The sequence below is a fragment of the Pleurodeles waltl genome, chromosome 8 (assembly GCF_031143425.1).
Source record: "Pleurodeles waltl isolate 20211129_DDA chromosome 8, aPleWal1.hap1.20221129, whole genome shotgun sequence".
Taxonomy (NCBI): domain Eukaryota; kingdom Metazoa; phylum Chordata; class Amphibia; order Caudata; family Salamandridae; genus Pleurodeles; species Pleurodeles waltl.
The window spans coordinates 1423407994-1423428852 of NC_090447.1; the positions used below are offsets into that span (position 1 = coordinate 1423407994).

General features: G+C 47.6%; 1 protein-coding gene across 2 annotated transcripts in view; it reads left to right on the top strand.

Annotated features, from left to right (window-relative positions):
• The window catches only part of DYRK1A (dual specificity tyrosine phosphorylation regulated kinase 1A), a 633571-nt gene that overhangs the window by 491719 nt on the left and 120993 nt on the right, over window positions 1–20859 (top strand). For both annotated transcript variants that reach the window (XM_069202549.1, XM_069202550.1), the window contains exon 11: window positions 3978–4284. In XM_069202549.1, the coding sequence (XP_069058650.1) occupies window positions 3978–4284 (307 nt within the window). The remainder of the gene's footprint in view (window positions 1–3977; window positions 4285–20859) is intronic.

Here is a 20859-nt window from a genome sequence, read left to right on the forward strand (position 1 = left end):
ATCTTCCCAGGAGGGGGATTCACAGGCGACCCTCCGTGTCACGGAAGGCCCACAGGAGCAGAGGCAGCACACACAAGTGTCCCACAGGACAGGGACACAAGTCGCTGAAGCAGCCCACACAGCCCCACAGAAGATGTTCCCACATCGCCGGAGGACCACGCAGAGGCCCAGGAGTTGCAGGAGGGAATGCCAGGGGCGGGAGCTACACGTCGCCTGAAGTTCCCCTTGGAGGGGAAGCAAACAAGCCTTGGCAACTGCAATGGATGCAGTGCACAGGGTTGCTGTCTTGCGTGGAGTGGGAAGGACTTACCACCACCAAAGGGCAACAGCTGGCAGAGAGGACCAAGGGAGACTGTGATACAGGATCCACGCCACTCAGGATGAGGGGAGATCCTACAACAGGTTGTCTTTGCTGCCAGGTATCTGTAGTTACAGGGGAGTGATGCCTTAATCCCAAAGGAGATTCCTTCTTCTTGTGCAGGCGGAAGAGTTACAGTCTTCTGAGGATGCACGGCTGGGTAAATGTTGCACAGCTGGCAGGAAGTCTGGATACAATGTTGCAGAAGGGTAGTCCTCGTGGATCTGCAGTTTGTAGGTTCCTGGAGGGTCCAGTCGCGGTTCCGGAGGCCAGAAGTTGAAGCAGAGGTTGCTGAAGAGTCTTGCTGGAGTCTTGGCAGACGAATCTGAGGACCCACCCCAGAGGAAGACCCTAAATAGCTGTGAAAGGGGAACTAATCACCTAACCAGGTAAGCACCTATCAAGAGGGGGCTCTGACATCACCTGCCAGGCCTGGCCACTCAGATGCCCCCAAAGTTCCATGCCCACCTTGAAATCAAGCTGGCATAACCCAGGGACCCTCTGGAGGAGCTCTGAGCACCACCCCTGGGGTGGTGATGGACAGGGGAGTCATCAGTCCCCTTTCCATTGTCCAGTTTTGTGCCAGAGCAGGGACGGGTCCCTGAAACAGTGTAGACTAGTTTATGTAAGGAGGGCACCAAATGTGCTCTACAAAGCATTGCCAGTGGCCTGGGAAGGCTACCCCTCCCAAGCCTGTAACACCTATTTCCAAAAGGAGAAGGTGTAGCACCCCTCTCCCAAAGAAAATCCTTTGTTCTGCTGTCCTGGGCTTGAGCGTCACAAGCAGCAGGAGGACAGAAACCTGCCTGAGGGGGTGGCAGCAGCGGGCTGCCCGGACGAACCCTGTAAGACTGGAGGTAGCAATGCTGGGGGGTCCTCAAAGGAGCCACCGGAGTGCATGGGATCATAATTACAATACTTACAACAATATTGGGGTAGGATTCTGAAATGTTTGATACCAAACCTGCCCAGGTTCGGAGTTACCATTATGTAGCTGGACATAGGTAGTAACCTATGTCCAGTACACATAAAATGGCGTCCCTGCACTCACAAAGTCCAGTAAAATGGGGCTGGAGTTTGTGGGGTCACCTCTGCTAGTGCAGGGATTCCCGCACACACAGGTACCTACACCCTCCCCTCTGGGCTGAGAGGGCCTACCATAGGGGTGACTTATAGTGACTTGGTGCAGTGACCTGTAGTGAACACTGGTGCGTGCACCTGGTTCACTCAGACTGCTCTGGCAGGCCTGCCGAATCCTTTGCATGGGCCCCCTACGGGTGGGAGAATAACTGCTGCAGCCCATAGGGTCGCCTGGTACCCCAATGCCCTGGGTACCTAGGTACCATATAGTAGGGACTTTCATGGGGGGGGGGGGGGGACCACTATGACAATTGTGGGAAGAAAAAGGTACAATTTAGAGGAGAGAGCAAAGTTACTGGGGTCCTGGCTTGCAGGGACCCAGTAAAGACAGTCTAAACATACTGACAACAGGCAGAAAATGGGGGTAACCATGCCAAGAAGTAGGGCACTATTAAGGGTTACTTGTCAGCCATGTCGGCTTTCCAGCACCTGCTGGATCAACCCTCCCTGTTCAAGTCATCTGTTGTGACTGAAAGGTTTGCAGCACTTGTTCACTTCTACCACTTTTGTGGTGCCCCAAGAGACCTTAATGTGGTCCTCACATTTCTTATGTGCTCCCCCTTCAAGTCCCTACACAGATTTTGTCTGTGGCTCTAAACCTTCAAAACTGTCTTTCTGGTGGCCATTACATCAGTCAGAAGGGTCATTGAGCTTATAGCTCTCTCGGTTCACTCTCCTTAAGCCATCTCTTTTCCCTGACAAACTACTTCTTAGTACACGTGCCTGTTTTCTTCCAAAAGTGGTCCTTCAGCTTCATGTTGGCCAGACCATGACTTTGGCTACTTCTTCCGTGCCCTCTCGTCTCTAAGGAGGAAAGACTCTTTTGTCTGAACCCAAAGAGAGCTCTTTTGTTCTACATCGATCGCTCTAAACCTTCGCGTAGATAATCAGCTCTTCACTGAAGGGAAAAGTGACAGGGCTGGGAAGAAGCGGATCATTCCTCGATAGATTGTACTCTGCATTAAGATCTGCTTATTCATTGGTTAGGAAGCAGCCTCCTGAAGGCCTGAGGGCCCATTCCACCATGTTTAAGACCATAGCGACTACTGCGTTGGCACATGGTTGTACCTGTCATGGAAATCTACCAAGCTCTACGTGGGTGTCCCTCGACATATTCAAAAAGCACTAATGCTTGGACAGGCAGGTCCATTGAGATGTGCATTTTGCCTGTGCAGTACTCCAGGGTTTTCTGGTTGAAGCCAGCTCACAGATCCACCTCTAAGTGGGTATTGCTTGGATATCTACTCTAAGGTGAGGAATCTGCGTTTAGATGTCTCTATCAAAATAACAAGTTAGAAACCTTTTCTGGTAGACTCTATCTAACCGCAGATTCCTCACTGACCCTCCAGTCTTCTCTGTTCTGTGCAATGGGCTCTTCACCATAACATCCTGTTAGATTCGGTACACTGGTCAAACAGTTGGTGTAACATGGTTCTGCATTTTTGGCACAGAAATAGTCAGGAAAGAAGCTGATGGCAGTGCTCTGGGGTGGTGCTTATACAGACACCGCACACATTGCTGTCAACATAGAGTACATTGATGCCAGCTGCCAGCGCACAGAGATACTGCTCAAGATTTGCCAGATCCAGTCTAGCGGCAGCGTAATATTCCAAAGTGAGGAATCAGCAGTGAGTCTCTACCAGAAAAAGTGCTACCGAAAGTAATTAAGGTGTACATCAGATCAGAGACAACAGGCCGCCGGTATCACAGGCATACAATTAATAGATCTCCAAAGAAGAAAGTGTGGGTTTGGGCATGAAAATGAACTTCATTGATAGAGATCCGGCAAATTGGCCTTTTTGTGACTATTGTTGCTCTATCCTTACTGAATTTCCCCTTACAAGTTATGATACTGTGATGAATGGTAGTTCAAATAGAACAGTTCATACCCCATCACCAATTTCTACAAGTCGGACTTAAGAATGCTAGGTTGCTAAACAGTGTTCATTTATTGGCTTGAATTTACAGAGCACGTACGTTGATGCATCCTCAACTGTCTTCAACAGTTAACAAAGAAAACATTGTTAAAGAGCTTGTTGCTTATGGCCGTCCACTTTATTATCACTTAAACATCTACATTTTGAATAATACCCATGCAGCCAGATATTTGGCAACACAGTAGTATTGATACACAGTTACAGTTGTAATCATCCATGAAGTTGAGCTGCAATTGCAATGTGGCTACCTCTTGCTTATTTCTTCTTGTTTAGTTACATTTTGGAGTTCAATTCTGTGACTGTTATGGTTTTAGCTTTGATCTCTGCTTCAGTCACGTTATAAAATGCAATTGTCAAGAGGGGGCCTTGATGTGCACACCTCGGTGTATGTTATATTAGTTAAGAAGTAGTATGTATCTTAAAGAAAAAAAGAATGGCTAATGAATAGAACCAGTAACTTTAAAATCTGCGCCCCTGTAAATAAAGTATGATTTAAAGTGTGACTTGACTGTAAGTAAAACATGGATTTAATCTCAATGCAGGAGTACAAACCAGCTGGAACTCGGAAACTTCATACAATTCTTGGAGTGGAAACTGGCGGGCCAGGCGGTCGACGTTCTGGAGAATCGGGTCACACTGTTGCAGACTACTTAAAGTTCAAAGACCTAATTTTGAGAATGCTGGACTATGACCCAAAAACCAGAATCCAACCTTATTATGCTTTGCAGCACAGTTTCTTTAAGAAAACAGCGGATGAAGGTACAAATACGAGTAACAGCGTCTCTACGAGTCCTGCCATGGAGCAGTCACAGTCTTCAGGGACCACTTCCAGTACATCTTCAAGCTCAGGTACACTACTATTTGTGCAGGTTGTTGTTGAATTTAATAAAAATAATAATACAAATTCCTCCACTCTGTTTACTCTGGGTCCAAATCGATGGGCAATGTAACTCTACCACTATTTAGAAATTGGACACAATCTCCTTTAGTTGAAGACTGAGGTGGAATGGTATCCATTCATTAGAAATTGAACAGTGACATCACTTAACGCCCTGTGGCTCTGACCATGTTAGTCCTCCTTGTATGCTAAGCATACACTTGAAAGGCACCTTTAAAGTGTAGTTTTTAATTCTTTCATTGCTTCCGCTTTATTCCTTTTCAAATACTGTTATTGCATCCTTTTGTCTCTGAAAAGGAAGTCAAATGTTTGCAGCCAATTGTTTGTAGAGTTCTGCCTTCTCAGTTATCTTTTTCTCTCACTTTCTTACCAGTTTGAAACTAATACAGCAGTCACCCATATCAGAGACCTTTTGAAATTCCTGGATGGCGGTTAGGTTAAAGAGTTTTGCTTTGCCTTGATGAGTTTAAAAAAAAAAAAGATAAAGAGCAAAACATAAAAGCATCACTAATTCTTTATTATGGAATCTTAGAAACTTAATTGTTATACTTATGTTTATAAACATAAGATACCTGTGTTTATGTATTGTAACTTGGAATACCTTTTCCCAAACAAATTATTATTATTTTTTTTAAATGAAAACAAAAGCCTATCTAAAAGTATTGTTTTAGTTTTTTCTTTAAAAATCCGTTCAGAGTGAATTTAAAATATCTAATAACGTTGGCTTTAAAGGCTTTCCTTGTGCACAAGAACACAAGAAATGAGTCTGGGATAGGGGGAATTTTAAATTTCCCCCAAATTTAGTAATTCTGCTTGTTAAACCTGGCATCCTTGGCGTAGTTTCCCCTAACTTTCTGCCCTCAGACCTCCTGTTTTTGCTGGCCTTACGAGTCTGCACACCTTACCACTTCTGACCAGTGCTAAAAGGTTTGTGCTTTATCCCTAAAACATGGTCGCGTTGACATCTACCCAGTTGGCATATTTAATGTACTTATAAGTCCCCCCCCTAAAGTGCACTAGCTGTGCCCGTGGTCTGTAAATTAAATGCTATTGGTGGGCCTGCAGCACTGATTGTGCCACCCACGTAAGTAGCCCTTTACACATGTCCCAGGCCTGGCACTGCAGAGCCTGGGTGTGCAGTTTTGAACTGTAACGTTGACCTGGCAAAGTAAACCTTTTTCCTGTCCCGAACCTTCCCTTTTAATACATGTACATGACCCCTAAGATAGGCCCTAGATAGCCCCAAGGACAAAGTTCTGCGTTTTTAAAAGGTTGGGCATGTACTTTTAAGTTTTATGTCCTGATAGTGAAGGCCTGCCTCTTCCATATTGTAACATTGGAGTTGCCTTATAACTTTTTATCAGTACAAGTTCCAGTTGGGAAGAGAGAGATTTTCCAAGTTTGGTGTTTCTGGAATCGCAATTTAAAATCACAGCTTATGGTGAAGCAGGATTTTAAATTGCAGTTCTGAAAAAGCTGCGATTAGAAAGTTGGCCTTTTTTCTTATTTTAGCCATTTGATAAATACTGCCTGTCTCTTTTTGCATGTCTGGAGTGGGGTGACAGCTGGGCTTTGTGTATTCCTCCTAGACAGCCACACACAATGGAAGCTTAGGTGTGACCTGATGGGACATCCTGGGCAGGATGGGAGGGTTGAGCTGGGCACAGCCTTACACCTGAATATGCTGTGTCCTGTCCACCAACAAAGGGTTGCATAACCTCCTGTGGTGAGTCAGGAGCAAGGGCAGGGGCTCTGTGAACTTCAAAGGGCATGTCCTGCAAGTCTCCCCCACTTCAAAGGCTCAACTCGGTAAAGGTACTGTACGTCTGACACCACAACCTCAGTACACATCTGGACCTGTGGATACTGTGCCAGGCAGAAGGGTTGCCGTGCTGATGAAGAACTGCCACTTTGCTGGACTGCTACTCTGCTGAACTTTTCTGTGCTGACCTGCTGCCCTCTTGCCTGGCTGAGAAGGACTGGACCTGTATCTCTCCAACACAGAACCGGGAGTGACTCGAGGACTAATTAGCTGGCCGCCTGATCTTAAGTATCTGGGACAAACAAGACTTCCCACCGCCTTGCTCCTGCACCTGGACTCTGCCAACTGTCAGTCCACCCTGCCAAGGGGTTTCAACCCAGTCCTGCACCCTTGGAAGTGGGCCTTAGGTGTTGGCTCCATCGGAACCAATGCATTCTCTGCTGCAAGAGCAGAACCGTTGCATCACCACTGCTGTGTATGACAGAACCAACACCACAGACTCGCATTGCTGCACCTTGGGACTGAGGCATCGCCTTCGGACCACTACTACACAACGCTTTCCCTGACGCAAACTTCTTGTATGCCTAGACAGCAGCCTCATCGATGACGCTACAGCTCTAACTCCGTCTCGGTGCTCATCCGAACTGAAGCATGGTCTGAGCTGTGACATATCCCTGACACTGGCCTTCGCATTGTAAGTGCCATCAACGACACAACAGGACCTCCCACGTAGCCTCACTGCATCCCAGAACCAATGCATCACCTCGGCTGCACAACGCATCTGTGTTTCAGAGCCATGCAGTGCTCCGCACCCAGGATTTAAGGTACTTTGGTTCAGCAGGCCTAACTTGGGTCCCTGTAGCCTCCCCGAGCTCTATCACGCTCAGCCTGAACCTTTGACTTTGTCCTGGTCCATCATAACCAGATATTCCCGGTTGGTGCTTCTTGCTTCTAAGCACTGTTTTAAAAGTCCATAGCTCAAGGTCTTCTGATTGAATTTTTGATGCTTTGGTCTTGTTTTATTTTTTAACTCTTAATCTGTTTTTCTAACCTGGTATGTGATCCGTTTCTGTTTGAAGTGTTGTATACATACTTTACACATTGCTTTCAAATTAAGCCAGGCAGCTCTGTGCCAGGCTACCAGATGGTGAGCACAGGTTAACTTTGGGTTTACTTGTGCCTTAAACTGAGAAGAATTGTGGTTGCTGCTTGACCAGGGCTCACACCCCAGTCAACCGGCAACCCAATTTTTAACATTCTGCCGGTCAAATTAAACCAGCACTGATTGTTTTTAAACAGGGCTGGAAGAGGTAGCAGCCCCTCTCTTTAATCACCACTGCAAATTAAAGTGTAATATGCAGTGATTTTTGAACATAGAGGGACTGCTCCTTTTTCTTTCTCTGTTGAAACAACTTTAGTGCAGTGCATACCCCTTGGTTCCCTTGCATAAGTATATAAGGGCACCAAGGGGTATGCACTGGAGTGGATACCTCTTGGTGCCCTTGAACTGGAGTGGATACCTCTGGGTGCCCATACATGCTTGTGTAAGGACACCGAGGGGTATGGACTCCACTGTAGTGCACTGCATACCCCTCGGTGTCCCTATATAAGTATGTAGGGGGTGCAAAGGGGTATGCACTGCTGTTATGCACTGTATATCCACCTCCATGCCCTTACATACTTATGTAAGGGCACTGAGGGTTGTGCACTGCACATTGTGGTGCCCACTCTGCCCCTTGGTTAAATTCTGCAGAATTTTAATGTAATTCCGTGGAATGAAACTCCACCAATTCCGTGCACCCCTGCAAATGAGATGTAATACACAGCAGACTTCCTAAATTAGAATTGGACATTAATCGTTTCATTGCTGAAGGCTGCTCCAGTGTCCAATATTTCATTGCTGAAGGCTGCTCCAGTGTCCAATACGGCTGTACAGTGCTGGAGGAGTATGGAACAATGATTCCTGATGACATAGCTGTGTAATTTACCTTTATTCATAAACTACGAAGTCTGGAGTGAGTGTGGCTAAGGAACAGAGTTTATGTTTCCACCTTAAACCTTATGGGAACCGCTCCAATAACTCGAGTCCCCCAGAGCCAAAGTCCAGTCATCCCTCCTGCTCAACATTGTTAGCTTTGACAAAGAGGTCTTCTCTGGTAACTTGCGCAATATGAAGGGATCCTTCACCTTTGATGCCCTTATACTATTATTGAGAGCTCAGGGTGATTCACCACATTCTGAGATGGAACCTCTGGCACAGACATATGAGCAACATACATGAGCTATCCCTTCAAGATCCTAAGCCACTATTCCATGATAAGAAGCACTCCATGAACAGAGACCTTTTGATCTAATAGCACACAGGGAACTGAGTAGATGCATCAATATTGTTTTTGAGAAAAGACATTCATAATTATTGGTCAAGAAAATTAATCTCGCATGTAGCCCATGAACGGAGTATTGGTCCAAAGTTTGTAGATGCTTATTACATGAATTTGGCGCTGGCTGTGTCAGGTGATTCATAGACAACCACAAAAATGATAAACTAATAAAATACATATAGGAAACGCTGTTCTGTGTGTGTGTATACATTTTTAAAACTGGATCTGGTGAATTTCTTAGAATGAGTTTCTTTTTTAATGATAGTCAACGTTTGGATAACGTGTCAAGAATTGGATGTGGTCATCACTACAAGATGGTTTTTGAAAACATGGTGGTCTTCCATGTAAATCTGATAGAGACTTCTAGCTGTAGATTCCTTACCTTTGAATTCCCTGGCGTCCGCTTCAAATCCGTAATCTTTTTGCCGAGCAATACCCTGCGCGCGCGCCGTCGGATGGCGTTGTTCGGTTCCGCGTGCGTCATCTGGCTCCGCGTGGCTTCGTCAGCATCGTTGGAGCTGTGTGTGACATCACGGTCGTCTATGTAGACAACACCTTGGCGCACATACGTCCGTTCTTTTCCTTCTGCGACGGTTAAGCGCAGGTCCGGGATCGAGCTATCCTTCACCTTTTTTGGTAAGCTTTTTTTCGATATTTTATCGAAGAACTTTTGTCTGTGCGAGGATGTCCTCTAGGAAGACAAGGGTTCAAGCCATGCAGCATCTGTCAACACGCGATGTCTGTAATGGATCCCCGTGAGGTATGTCTCTTGTGCCTCATCAGGGACCACGACTCAGTCGTGCTCCGACTTCCGGGCCATGGCTCCGAAAGGTTTGAGGGAGCGATCCCTAAACCTCATGGTAGCCTGGCAGTCGACTTCAGTCAGTGCGACTCCTCAGAGGTCACAGTCCCGCTCAAGGGGGAGTTTGCGGAACCGCTCCAGGAGCCCAAGTCCTCTTCGTCCCACTCAAGGTCCTCGGGGCACACAGGGAAGAAGCACAAAAAGAAGTCCAAGCGGACTTTGAATTCGCCATGCCTGTCGGCCAACAAGGCATCTCAGGAACATCGACATTCCGAGCACGGACTTTGTGTCTAACCCCCTAGCCCTCCCCTTTTCCGGTAGTCGGAGCGACCCCAGCTCAAATAAAGGATTTTTACGAGGCCATGCGTCTTGTTTTTCACCGGGCAGCCCCTGCGGGTCACCCTTCGGACTCTGCAGGGTCAGCAGGGGCCCCATCAGATTCAGTGGCTTCTGCGCCATTGGGGACCCCAGGATCCGATAGCGGATCGGGACCAGTGCCGGGTTCTCAGTCTGCCTCTTCCTGTTCCGGGCCCGACGTAGACGCTCCCTCCGCCACTGGTGCCCACTGGTGGCGGTAGCCCCATCCTCATTCCTGATGAGCCGGAACGAAGTCATACAACGCCGATTCAGACTTCGACGGTGCCGACTAGGCCCAGATCTGTGCCTGAAGCTTATTATGAACAGCCGGGCACAGGTGTGGAGTGGGAGGGGTCTGAGGTCCCTTTAGAATATGAATTGAAGCAGGACTGGTATGAGGAGCTAGGGGAAGCCAGTGGACTGGATACTTCTCCAGATGCTGGCATTCCCTCATCTCCTTCTGTGGCTATGGAGGAGGGGCATCTTATGCAATGGTGGTGCATAGGGCAGCTGAGCTCTTGGACCTAGACTTGCCTACGGTGCCAGTCAGGACTGATCTCCTGTCAGAGGTGCTTCAGCCAGGGGTTGCTACATCAGAGCCGATGTTACCCTTCAATGAAGCCCTTATAGATGTCCTTCTGGGGACGTGGTCCAAACCCAGGCCAGGAGCTCCTGTGAAAAGATCAATCGGCCGCCACCATCGACCAGCTCCAAGCGACCCTTGTTTCCTCACCCAACACCCCACCCCGGAGACCTTGGTCGTCCAAGCCTCCACCGCCTGTGGTGCCTTCCCTTCCGCTCGCCCGGATAGGGAATCCAAGAAGCTGAACCAACTTAGAAAGAAGATGTTTTCTTCCTCCAGCCTGGCATTGAGGTCGGTAAACACCGCTTGCCTATTGCGACATTTTACCCATACTTTATGGGATATGGTGGCACAAGTACTGCCCCAGGTCCCGGAGGGTGTACAGGACACTCACCCAGGCTGTCAAGGATGGGAGACCTCCTGCATTCGCTGCGGTTCATGATAAACATGCCTGACTCCCTCTCAGAAGCTCCCTTTCATCTGAGCTGTTCTGGAAACAGTGCAGTTTCGGGCCAATCCTCCCGACCAGCAAATCCAGGATATTCAGGTTATGATACCGATGTTTTGGCCTCTATCCTGGGTTTCGGTGAGACGGACTCTGAGGCTGTTGGGACTTTTGGCTTCCTGCATCCTATTAGTCAAACATGCCAGATGGCATATGAGGGCTATGCAATGGGACATGAATTTCCAGTGGGCAGAGCATCAGGGAAATCATACTGTAGGAAAGTGCCACTGTTGACATGGTTACCCCCTCACTTTTTGCCTCGTGTTGATGCCAACTTTGATTGAAAGTGTGCAGGGACCCTTCTAACCAGGCCCCAGCACCAGTATTCTTTCTCTAAAACTGTACCTTTGTTTCCACAATTGGCACAGCCATGGCACACGGGTAAGTCCCTTGTAAAAAGTACCCCTGGTACCAAGGGCCCTGTGGCCAGGGAAGGTCTCTAAGGGCTGCAGCATGTATTATGCCACCCTAGGGGACCCCTCACTCATCCCATGCACACTGCCTTGCAGCTTGTGTGTGCTGGTGAGGAGAAAAAGGCAAAGTCGACATGGCACTCCCCTCAGGGTGCCATGCCCACAACCCACTGCCTGCGGCATAGGTAAGTCACCCTTCTAGCAGGCCTTACAGCCCTAAGGCAGGGTGCACTAAACCACAGTTGAGGGCATAGTTTCATGAGCACTATGCCCCTACAGTGTGTAAGCCAATTCTTAGACCTTGTAAGTGCAGGGTAGCCATATTCAGTATATGGTCTGGGAGTTTGTCATTACGAACTCCACAGCACCATAATGGCTACACTGATTACTGGGAAGTTTGGTATCAAACTTCTCAGCAGAAAAAACCCACATTGATGCCAGTGTGGGGTTTATTGAAAAATGAACACAGAGGGCATCTTAAAGACCCTCTGTTTGTTAACCAAACTGCTAGTGTAAGGCTGACGGGTCTCTGCCAGCCTGCCACTCCCAGACAAGTTTCCCCCCCACCCCACCCCCACCCACACACGGGGACACACCCCACTTTTGGCGGCAAGTTCGGGGAGATAATGAGAAAAGCAAGGAGGAGTCACCCCCTCAGCCAGGTCCACCCCTAAGGTGACCAGAGCTGAAGTGACCCCCTCCTTGGAAAATCCTCCATCTTGTTTTGGAGGATTTAACCCAATAGGAAGCCATCCCCAGGGACAGTAGCCATTGGCTACTGCCCTCTAGCCCTTACACACCCCTAAATGTAATATTTAGGGGCGACCCTGAACCCAGGAAATCAGATTCCTGATGACCTACAAAGAAGGAGGACTGCCTAGCTGAAAAACCCCGCAGAGAAGAAGGAAGACGACAACTTCTTTGGCCCCCAGCCCTGCCGGCCTGTCTCCAACTTCAAAGAACCTGCACCAGCGACGCATCCTGCGAGCCCAGCGACCTCTGCCAATTCAGAGGACTGCCCTGCAACTGCAAAGGATCAAGAACTCCTGTGGACAGCAGACCTGTCCAACCAAAGAAAAAAGAAACCATCTTTAAAGGGACTCTCCCCATTTCCAGAAGCGTGAGTCCCCACCACTCTCCACCTGACACCCCTGGCCCGTGTACAGAGAAACCAACGATTCAGAGAGGATCCCCAGGCGACTCGGACGACGTGTCCACCCTGGGCTACCTCCCAGCACCCCCACGACTACGCCTGCAGAGGGAATCCCAAGGCCCCCCCTTACCGCGACTGCCCGGGACAAAGCTATCCGACGCCTGGAGATGCACTTCACACGCAGCCCCCCAGGCCTCTGTGAAACAGACCACCAGTGCCCAGCAGGCAGCCCCTCACCCTTGCCCAGTCGGTGGCTGGCCCGAGAATCCCTTCTCTGCCCTGCCTGCAACGTCCGAGTGACCCCCGGGTCCCTCAGTTGAAACCTATTGAAAACCCGACGCCCTGTTTGCCCACTGCACCCAGCTGCCCCTGTGCCGCTGAGGGTGTGTTTTGTGTGCCTACTTGGGTCCCCCCCCCCCCCCCCCCCCCAGTGCTCTACTAGACCCTGGTCTGCTACCAGAGGACGCGGGTACTTACCTGCCTGCAGACCGGAACCGGAGCACCCCCTGACTTCATAGGCGCCCATGTTGTTTTAGCTCCTCTTTGACTTCTGCACCTGACCTGCCCTGTGTTGCTGGGTGTTTGGGGTTGACTTGAACCCCCAGTGGTGGGTTGCCTGAGCCTCGGAGACTGAACTTGTAAATGCGTTACTTACCACATTAACCTAACTGTTCTTACCTCCCCCAGGAACTGTTGAATTTTGCACTGTGTCCACTTTTAAAATGGCTTACTGCCATTTCATGAAAAGCTGTGGACATTACTGTTTTGGTTCAAAGTTCTAACTATACCTATGCAAGGTACCTTACATTTAATGTACTTACCTGCAATTTGAATCTTGTGGTTCTAAAATAAATTAAGAAAATAATATTTTTCTATATAAAAACCTATTGGCCTGGAGTTAAGTCATTGCCTGTGTGTTCTCATTTATTGCCTGTGTTTGTGTGTGTGTGTTTGTGTGTGTGTACAACAAATGCTTAACTGGACTACTCAGCCAATACGTGATCACACAACTAAATTCCAAAATTGTCATTAGAAAATAGATTTTTTTAATTTTGACTATTTTTCCAAATTTTTAAAAGTCCTGCGAGAGCCTTGTGTAAGTCCCTGTTAGCATCTCTTTTGAAGTTTAAAAGTTTTGTAAAAGTTAGGATTTAACTACTAGAAGTAATTTTTGGTTTCTTAAAAAGTAATCCCAACTTTTAGAGACATAATGACCAGCACAGAGGAGATGGTGGTGTAACTCAACCTCACCCCTTACCTCCATCTAGGGATGGCAGAGCTAAGGACTCTCCGTAAGCTGAAGAAAATTAAAACAGGTTCCAACCATACCCAGGTCCATCTCCAGGAGCTCTTGGTAGAGTACACTAGGGACCACCCCACTGAGGTGGAAGTACTCCCCCCTCCTGTCCTAAATAGGGAGACCAGGGCTCCAGGACCCCTGTCTCCACAAATCAGACTCTGGTTCTTCCACAGGGGAGTCCAGTTCTACTGAGAACATTGAGAGCAGCCTCAATGAGGAGGACATCTTTTTAGCAAGGATGGCCAAAAGGTTAGCCTTGGAGAAACAGCTCCTGGCTATAGAAAGGGAGAGAAAATAAATTGGTTTAGCACCCATACATGGTGGCAGCAATATAAATAGGGTCAGAGAGAATACAGACATCCTAAAAATCCCCAAAGCGATTTTTACAAAATATGAAGAAGGTTACAATGTCACCGAATGGTTCACAGCCTTTGAGAGGGCTTGTGCAACCAGAAAAATAAGCAGATCTCACTGGGGAGCTCTCCTGTGGGAAATGTTCACTGTTAAGTGTAGGGATAGACTCATCACACTCTATGGTAAGGATGCAGAATCCTATGACCTCATGAAGGCTACCCTGATTGAGGGCTTTGGATTCTCAACTGAGGAGTATAGATTTAGGTTCAGGGGGGGCTCACAAAACCTCGAGCCTGGGTTGATTTTGTTGACTTCTCAGTCAAAACACGAGATGGTTGGAGCACTGGCAGTGGAGTGAATGACTATGATGGGCTGTATAATTTATTTATGAATGACCATCTATTAAGTAACTGCTTCAGTGACAAGTTGCATCAACATCTGGTAGACCTAGGTCCGATTTCTCCCCAGGAATTGGGAAAGAAGGCAGACCACTGGGTCAAGACAAGACTTCCAAAGGGAGTGACCAAAAGAAAGGGGTCCAAAGCCTCCCAGGGGAAGGGTGGTGAGACATCCAAGGACAAAATTAAAGCGTCTTCTCAAGGGCCCTAAAACCCTGCTCAGGAGGGTGGGCCCGAGCCTCTTCATAGTCCACAAATGGGTACAAGGGTAAAAACTTTGATCCTAAGGCCTGGTGTCACACCTGTAGACAGCATTGACACCAAACTGGAGACAAGGCCTGTCCCAAGAAAAGTTCCACAACTACTACTCCAGTTAGCACTGTAAGAGCCAGTCTCCAGGTGGGATCAACAGTGTGCCCAGAGCAAATCAGTGTTCACACTGAAGCTACTTTTAGTATCTGAGGGTGGGGTGTATCTGGTTGGACAGATATATCTAGTCACAAATGCTGATAATGAAACTAAAGTCCATCTCATGGCAACGGTGACTTTAGAATGGGAGGGTTTACTGGCCTGAAACAGGTAGTGGTCTCTTCTGCGATTCCAGTAGAATGTTTGCTAGGGAATGATCTGGAGTCCTCAGCATGGGCTGAGGTAAAGCTCAAGACCCATGCAGCCATGCTGGGTATCCCTGAACTAGTGTGTGTTATGACAAGGGCACAGAGCAGTGCACAGGGTGAAAAAGAAGTGTTGGAGCATGGAATAATGCCACAACCTTCGAAGAGAAAAGGTAAGAGGACTGGGGGACCAGCCTCTGTACAGAAACAGGACACGTCATCCCAGGAAGATGTCCTATCCCCTGATTTAACTGAGTCCATGGAGCTGGTGCCTTACCAGGTAGAGCTCTTGGGCCCGGGGGGGGCCTCAAGGGAACAGCTGTGCCAGGGACAAAAGTCTTGTCCCACTCCCGAAGGCCTGAGACCACAAGCTGCTGAGCAGAAAAAAGGAAGTGTTGGTGGATCCCACAGGGTCTATTGGGAGGATGGACTCCTTTACACTGAGGCAAGAGATCCCAAACCTGGTGCCACTAGGAGAGTGGTAGTGCCTCAGGAGTTTAGAAAGTTCATCCTCACCTTAGCCCATGACATTCACCTAGCTGGGCATTTGGGATAAACCAAGACATGAGACAGATTAGTGAACCAAGTCTATTGGCCCAATATGTCACAGAAGGTAAGGGAGTTTTGCAGCTCCTATCAAGCAAGTGGCAAGACAGGTGGACATCCAAAGGCCCCCCCTCATTTCACTTCCAGTGGTGGGGGGGGGGGGAGAATCTCCTTTGGAAGGGATGGTGTGGACATTGTGGGTCCACTTGAGTCTCCCATAGCCTCAGGGAACCAATACATACTGGTAGTAGTGGATCATGGTACCAGGTACCCTGAAGCAATTCCCCTTTGGTCAACTACTGCACATGCAGTAGCCAAGAGGTACCAACTTCATGTCAGCTTACCTTAAACACATGTGGAATGAGTGTGGGGTGACTTATAGGTTTACCACACCTTATCATCCACAAACGAGTGGTCTTGTGGAAGGGTTCAACAGGACATTGAAGGGCACAATCATGGGGCTCCCTGAAAAACTCAAAAGGAGATGGGACTTCCTTCTGCCATGAATGCTTTTCGCCTACAGAGAGGTGCCAGAGAAGGGAGTAGGGTTTTCTCCCTTTGAGCTTCTGGTTGGCCATCATGTAAGCCTAAACAAGATGTGGTGGACTATGTGCTTGACCTCCACTCAAGGATGGCTGAGTACATGGAAAAGGCATCCAAAAACCTTGAGGCCAGCCAACAACTCCAGAAGTTGTGGTATGACCAAAAGGCTGCAATGGTTGAATTCCAACCAGGGCATAAAGTCTTGGTTCTGGAACCTGAGGCTCCCAGGGCACTCCAGGACAGATGGTGTGGCCCTTACCCAGTGCTAGAAAGAGAGTCAGGTCACTTACCTAGTGGACCTGGGAACTAGCAGGACACCAAAAAGGGTGTCCATGTTAACCACCTTAAGCCGTACAATGACAGGGCAGACACAACCATGTTGATGGTTACTGATTCTCATCAGTAACCAGAGAGAGTACCTCTCTCTGATCTCCTCTCAACTGACCCTAAGGATGGATCAGTGGATGTATTTGTTTATTCAGACACCCTCTCTTCCCAATAGCAAGCTGACTGCAGGCAAGTCCTACAGCAGTATGCTGAGCTCTTTTCCTTGACCCCTGGACAGACACATCCCTGTACCCATGATGTGGACACAGGAGACACTTCACCTGTCAAAAACAGAATATTCAGACAGTCTGACCAAGTCGAACAAAGCATCAAAGTGGAAGTCCTCAAGATGCTGGAGTTGGGAGTAACAGAGCACTCTTGACAGTCCCTGGGCTATCCCAGTGGTCTTGGACCCCAAACCTCACACCAAGGATGGAAAAAGAGAGGTGAGGTTTTGTGTGGACTAAAGAGGCCTCAGTTCTGTCACCAAGACAGATGCTCGCCCTATACCAAGAGCAAATGAGCTGACTGATAAGTTAGGTGTAGCCAAATTCCTGAGTACCTTTGACTTAACTGTAGCGTACTGGCAAATTAGGATGGCACCTGGAGCAAAAGAGAAAACAGCATTCTCAACACCGGATGGGCATTATCAGTTTACTGTTATGCCATTTGGCTTAAAGAATGCCCCTGCCACCTTCCAAAGGCTGGTAAATCAAGTCCTTGGTGGATTTGAGTCCTTTAGTGCAGTCTATCTAGATGAGATGAAATTGGTGTCTTTAGCTCCAACTGGCAGGATCACCTGGTCCACCTGTAGAAAGTTTTGCAGGCCCTGCAAGCAGCAGGTCTCTATCAAGGCATCCAAATGCCAGATACAGCAGAGAACAGTTGTATACTTGGGGCACCTTGTAGGTGGAGGCCAAGTGCAACCCTTACAACCCAAGATCCAGACAATTCTGGACTGGGAAGCTCCAAAAAAAACCGAATAAAGTCCAGGTCCCAGCACCAGTGTTCTTTTCCTAAAACTGTTACGTTGTCTCCACAATTGGTACAGCCCTGGCACACAGTTAAGTCCATTGTAAAAGGTACCCCTGGTACCAAGGGCCCTGTGGCCAGGGATGGTCTCTAAAGGGTGCAGCATGTATTATGCCACCCTGGGGACCCCTCACTCAGCACATGCACACTGCCTCACAGCTTGTGTGTGCAGGTGGGGAGAAAAATACTAAGTCGGCATGGCACTTCCCTCAGAGTGCCATGTCCACAACCCACTGCCTGTGGCATAGGTAAGTCACCCCTCTAACAGGCGTTGCAGCCATAAGGCAGGGTGCACTATACCACAAGTGAGGGCATAGCTGCATGAGCACTATGCCCCTACAGTGTGTAAGCCAATTCTTAGACATTGTAAGTGCAGGTTAGCCATATTGAGTATGGTCTGGGAGTTTGTCAGAAACAAACTCCACAGTTCCATAATGGCTACACTGAATACTGGGAAGTTTGGTATCAAATGTCTCAGCACAATGAACCCACACTGATGCCAGTGTGGGATTTATTGAGAAATGCACACAGAGGGCATCTCAGAAATGCCCCCTGCATGCCAGCCCAACGGCTAGTGCTAGGCTGACCGGTCTCTGCCAGCCTGGCACTCCCAGATACGTTTCTGGCATATGGGGTGAGTGCCTTTGCGCACTCTGTGACCAAGAACAAAGCCTGTCCTGGGTGGAGGTGCTTCACACCTCCCCCTGCAGGAACTGTTACACCTGATGGTGAGCCTCAAAGGCTCTAGCGTGGTCTTACAGCACCCCAGGGCACTCCAGCTAGTGGAGATGCCCGCCCCCTGGACACAGCCCCCACTTTTGGCGGCAAGTCCGGGGAGATAATGAGAAAAACAAGGAGGAGTCACCTCCTCAGCCAGGTCCCCACCCCTAAGGTGACCGAAGCTGAAGTGACCCCCTCCTTGGAAAATCCTCCATCTTGTTTTGGAGGATTTAACCCAATAGGAATCTTGTGGTTCTGAAATAAATTAAGGAAAATATTTTTCTATATAAAAACCTATTGACCTGGAGTAAGTCTTTGAGTGTGTGTTTTCACTTATTGCTTGTGTGTGTGTACAACAAATGCTTAACACTACCCTCTGATAAGCCTAACTGCTCGACCACACTACCACAAATTTAGCATTAGTATGATCTATTATTGCCTCTGTCAAGCCTTTTGGGGAACCCCTGGACTCTGTGCACACTATCTCTCACTTTGAGATAGTATATACAGAGCCAGCTTTCTACAAATGGGTACTGTGAATTATCCACAGTGGCTATTGCCTAGAACTTATCTCCACTCCACCAAACATTCCTCCTCGTTCACACATGCTTTCTCTTGAACACATTGCTCTGTTAAAACAAGAGATAGATTCTCTTCTACTTAAAGGTGTAATAGTGATGGTTCCCATCAGTCAACAAGGCACAGGGGTATATTCTCTACACTTCCTGTTACCAAAAAAGGATGGCATTCTCAGACCAGTTCTCGATCTCAGACCTCTAAATCAATATATCCTGTCAGAGCATTTCCACATGGTCACTCTACAGAATGCCATTCCCTTGTTTCAAAAACAAGACTACATGACAGCATTAGATCTGAAGGATGCTTCCTTCCACATTTCTATACATCCAGCACCGAAAGTACTTAAGGTTTATGATAATGGGCAAGCTCTGTCAATTCAAAGTACTACCCTTTGGAGTAACAACAGCACCAAGGGTATTCACAAAATGCCTAGCAGTAGTTGTGGCATACCTCAGAAGACAGTACATACATGTCATATCTGAACTACTATCTAATAAAAGCCATCACCATTCGAAACTGTCAACAGCACACACAAATACACAATAGATACCCCACACAAACTAGGGTTGACAATCAATTGCCAGACATCTCACCTTCATCCAGCACAAATTCAACCATATCTGGGAGCAATTCTGAACACTCGGTTAGCATTAGCCTACCTAAATCCACAACAAATCCAAGTGTTTCACACTCTCATATCCCAATTACAAGTCAGTCAAACCTACACAGTAAGGTTTGTTATGAGACTATTCGGAATGATGGCATCATGCATAGGCATAGGGCCCAATGCATGTCTAAACATGAGAACACTGCAACAGTGTCTCTCGTAACAATGGTCTCAGGCACAGGGTCAACTACAGGATCTAGTGTTTTTGGACTGCCAAACTTAGAAATCTCTGCAGTGGTGGAATCAAACCAACTTATCAAAAGAGCGTCCATTTCAAGACCCTGTGCCACAGACCATAATCACCACAGATGCATCAATGACAGGTTGGGGAGCCCATCTCAACAATCTTACAATAAATACAGGGGAAATGGGACTCAATCTAGCAAACTCACCACATAAACCATTTGGAATTGTTGGCAATGTTCTTAACAATCAAAGCATTCCAACCACAGATCATACTCAAAAGTCTTAATAAGGACAGACAACATGACAACAATGTATTATCTGCATAAACGCAAGGGGGGAGGGTTGACGCTCATTCCAATTGTCCCTTCTAGCACAAACAATTTGGAAGTGGGCAATTCACAATCACATTCACCTGCTAGTGGAATACATCCCAGGGTTACACAACCAGCTAGCGGACCTCTTAAGCAGGACGCTGCAACAAATACACGAATGGGAGATTCACCCACAAATAATTCAATATTACTTTCAGATGTGGGAAACACCAAACATAGACCTTTTCACAACAAGCGAAAAAGCAAAATGTCACAACTTTGCATCCAGATACCCACACCCTCAATCCAATGGCAATGCTCTATGGATCAATTGGTCAGGGATATTTGTTTACGCCTTTCCCCATCTCCCACTAATTGTGTTTCTGGTCAACAAGATCAGTCACACTTCCCTCACTATGATACCCATAGGTCCCACGTGGGCACGTTACTGGTACACAACACTATTGGATCTGTCGGTAGTACCACATCACAAGCTCCCAAACAGACCAGACCTATTGACTCAAAACAAGGGTCAGATCAGGCATCCCAATCGCAGCATACTCAGCCTGGTGATTTGGCTCTTGAGGTCATAGAATTTGGGTGCCTACAGCTTCAATCGAAACGTATGGACATTCTAAAACAAGCACATAAACCTACAACCAGGCAGTGCTACGCAAATAAATGGAAACGTTTAGATTCTCTCTGTATAGAATTCCTGTCATGATAGCTTTTATGGAAGGCCTTAGAGTTATTACACCTACAGCTTCACCAACTCCTGCATGGAATCTAAATAAGGCTTATGGGTCACAAGGCTTATGGGTCCAACATTTGAACCCATGTACTCTTGCGCTCTTCAGTTTCTCTCAGGTAAGGTTGCTTTCCTGGTTGCAATTTCTTCTTTATGAAGATAAAGTGCAATCCAAGCATTCAGTTTAGAAGAACCCTTCTTCCAAGTACACAAACACAAAATAGTACTTAGGACAAATCCAAAAT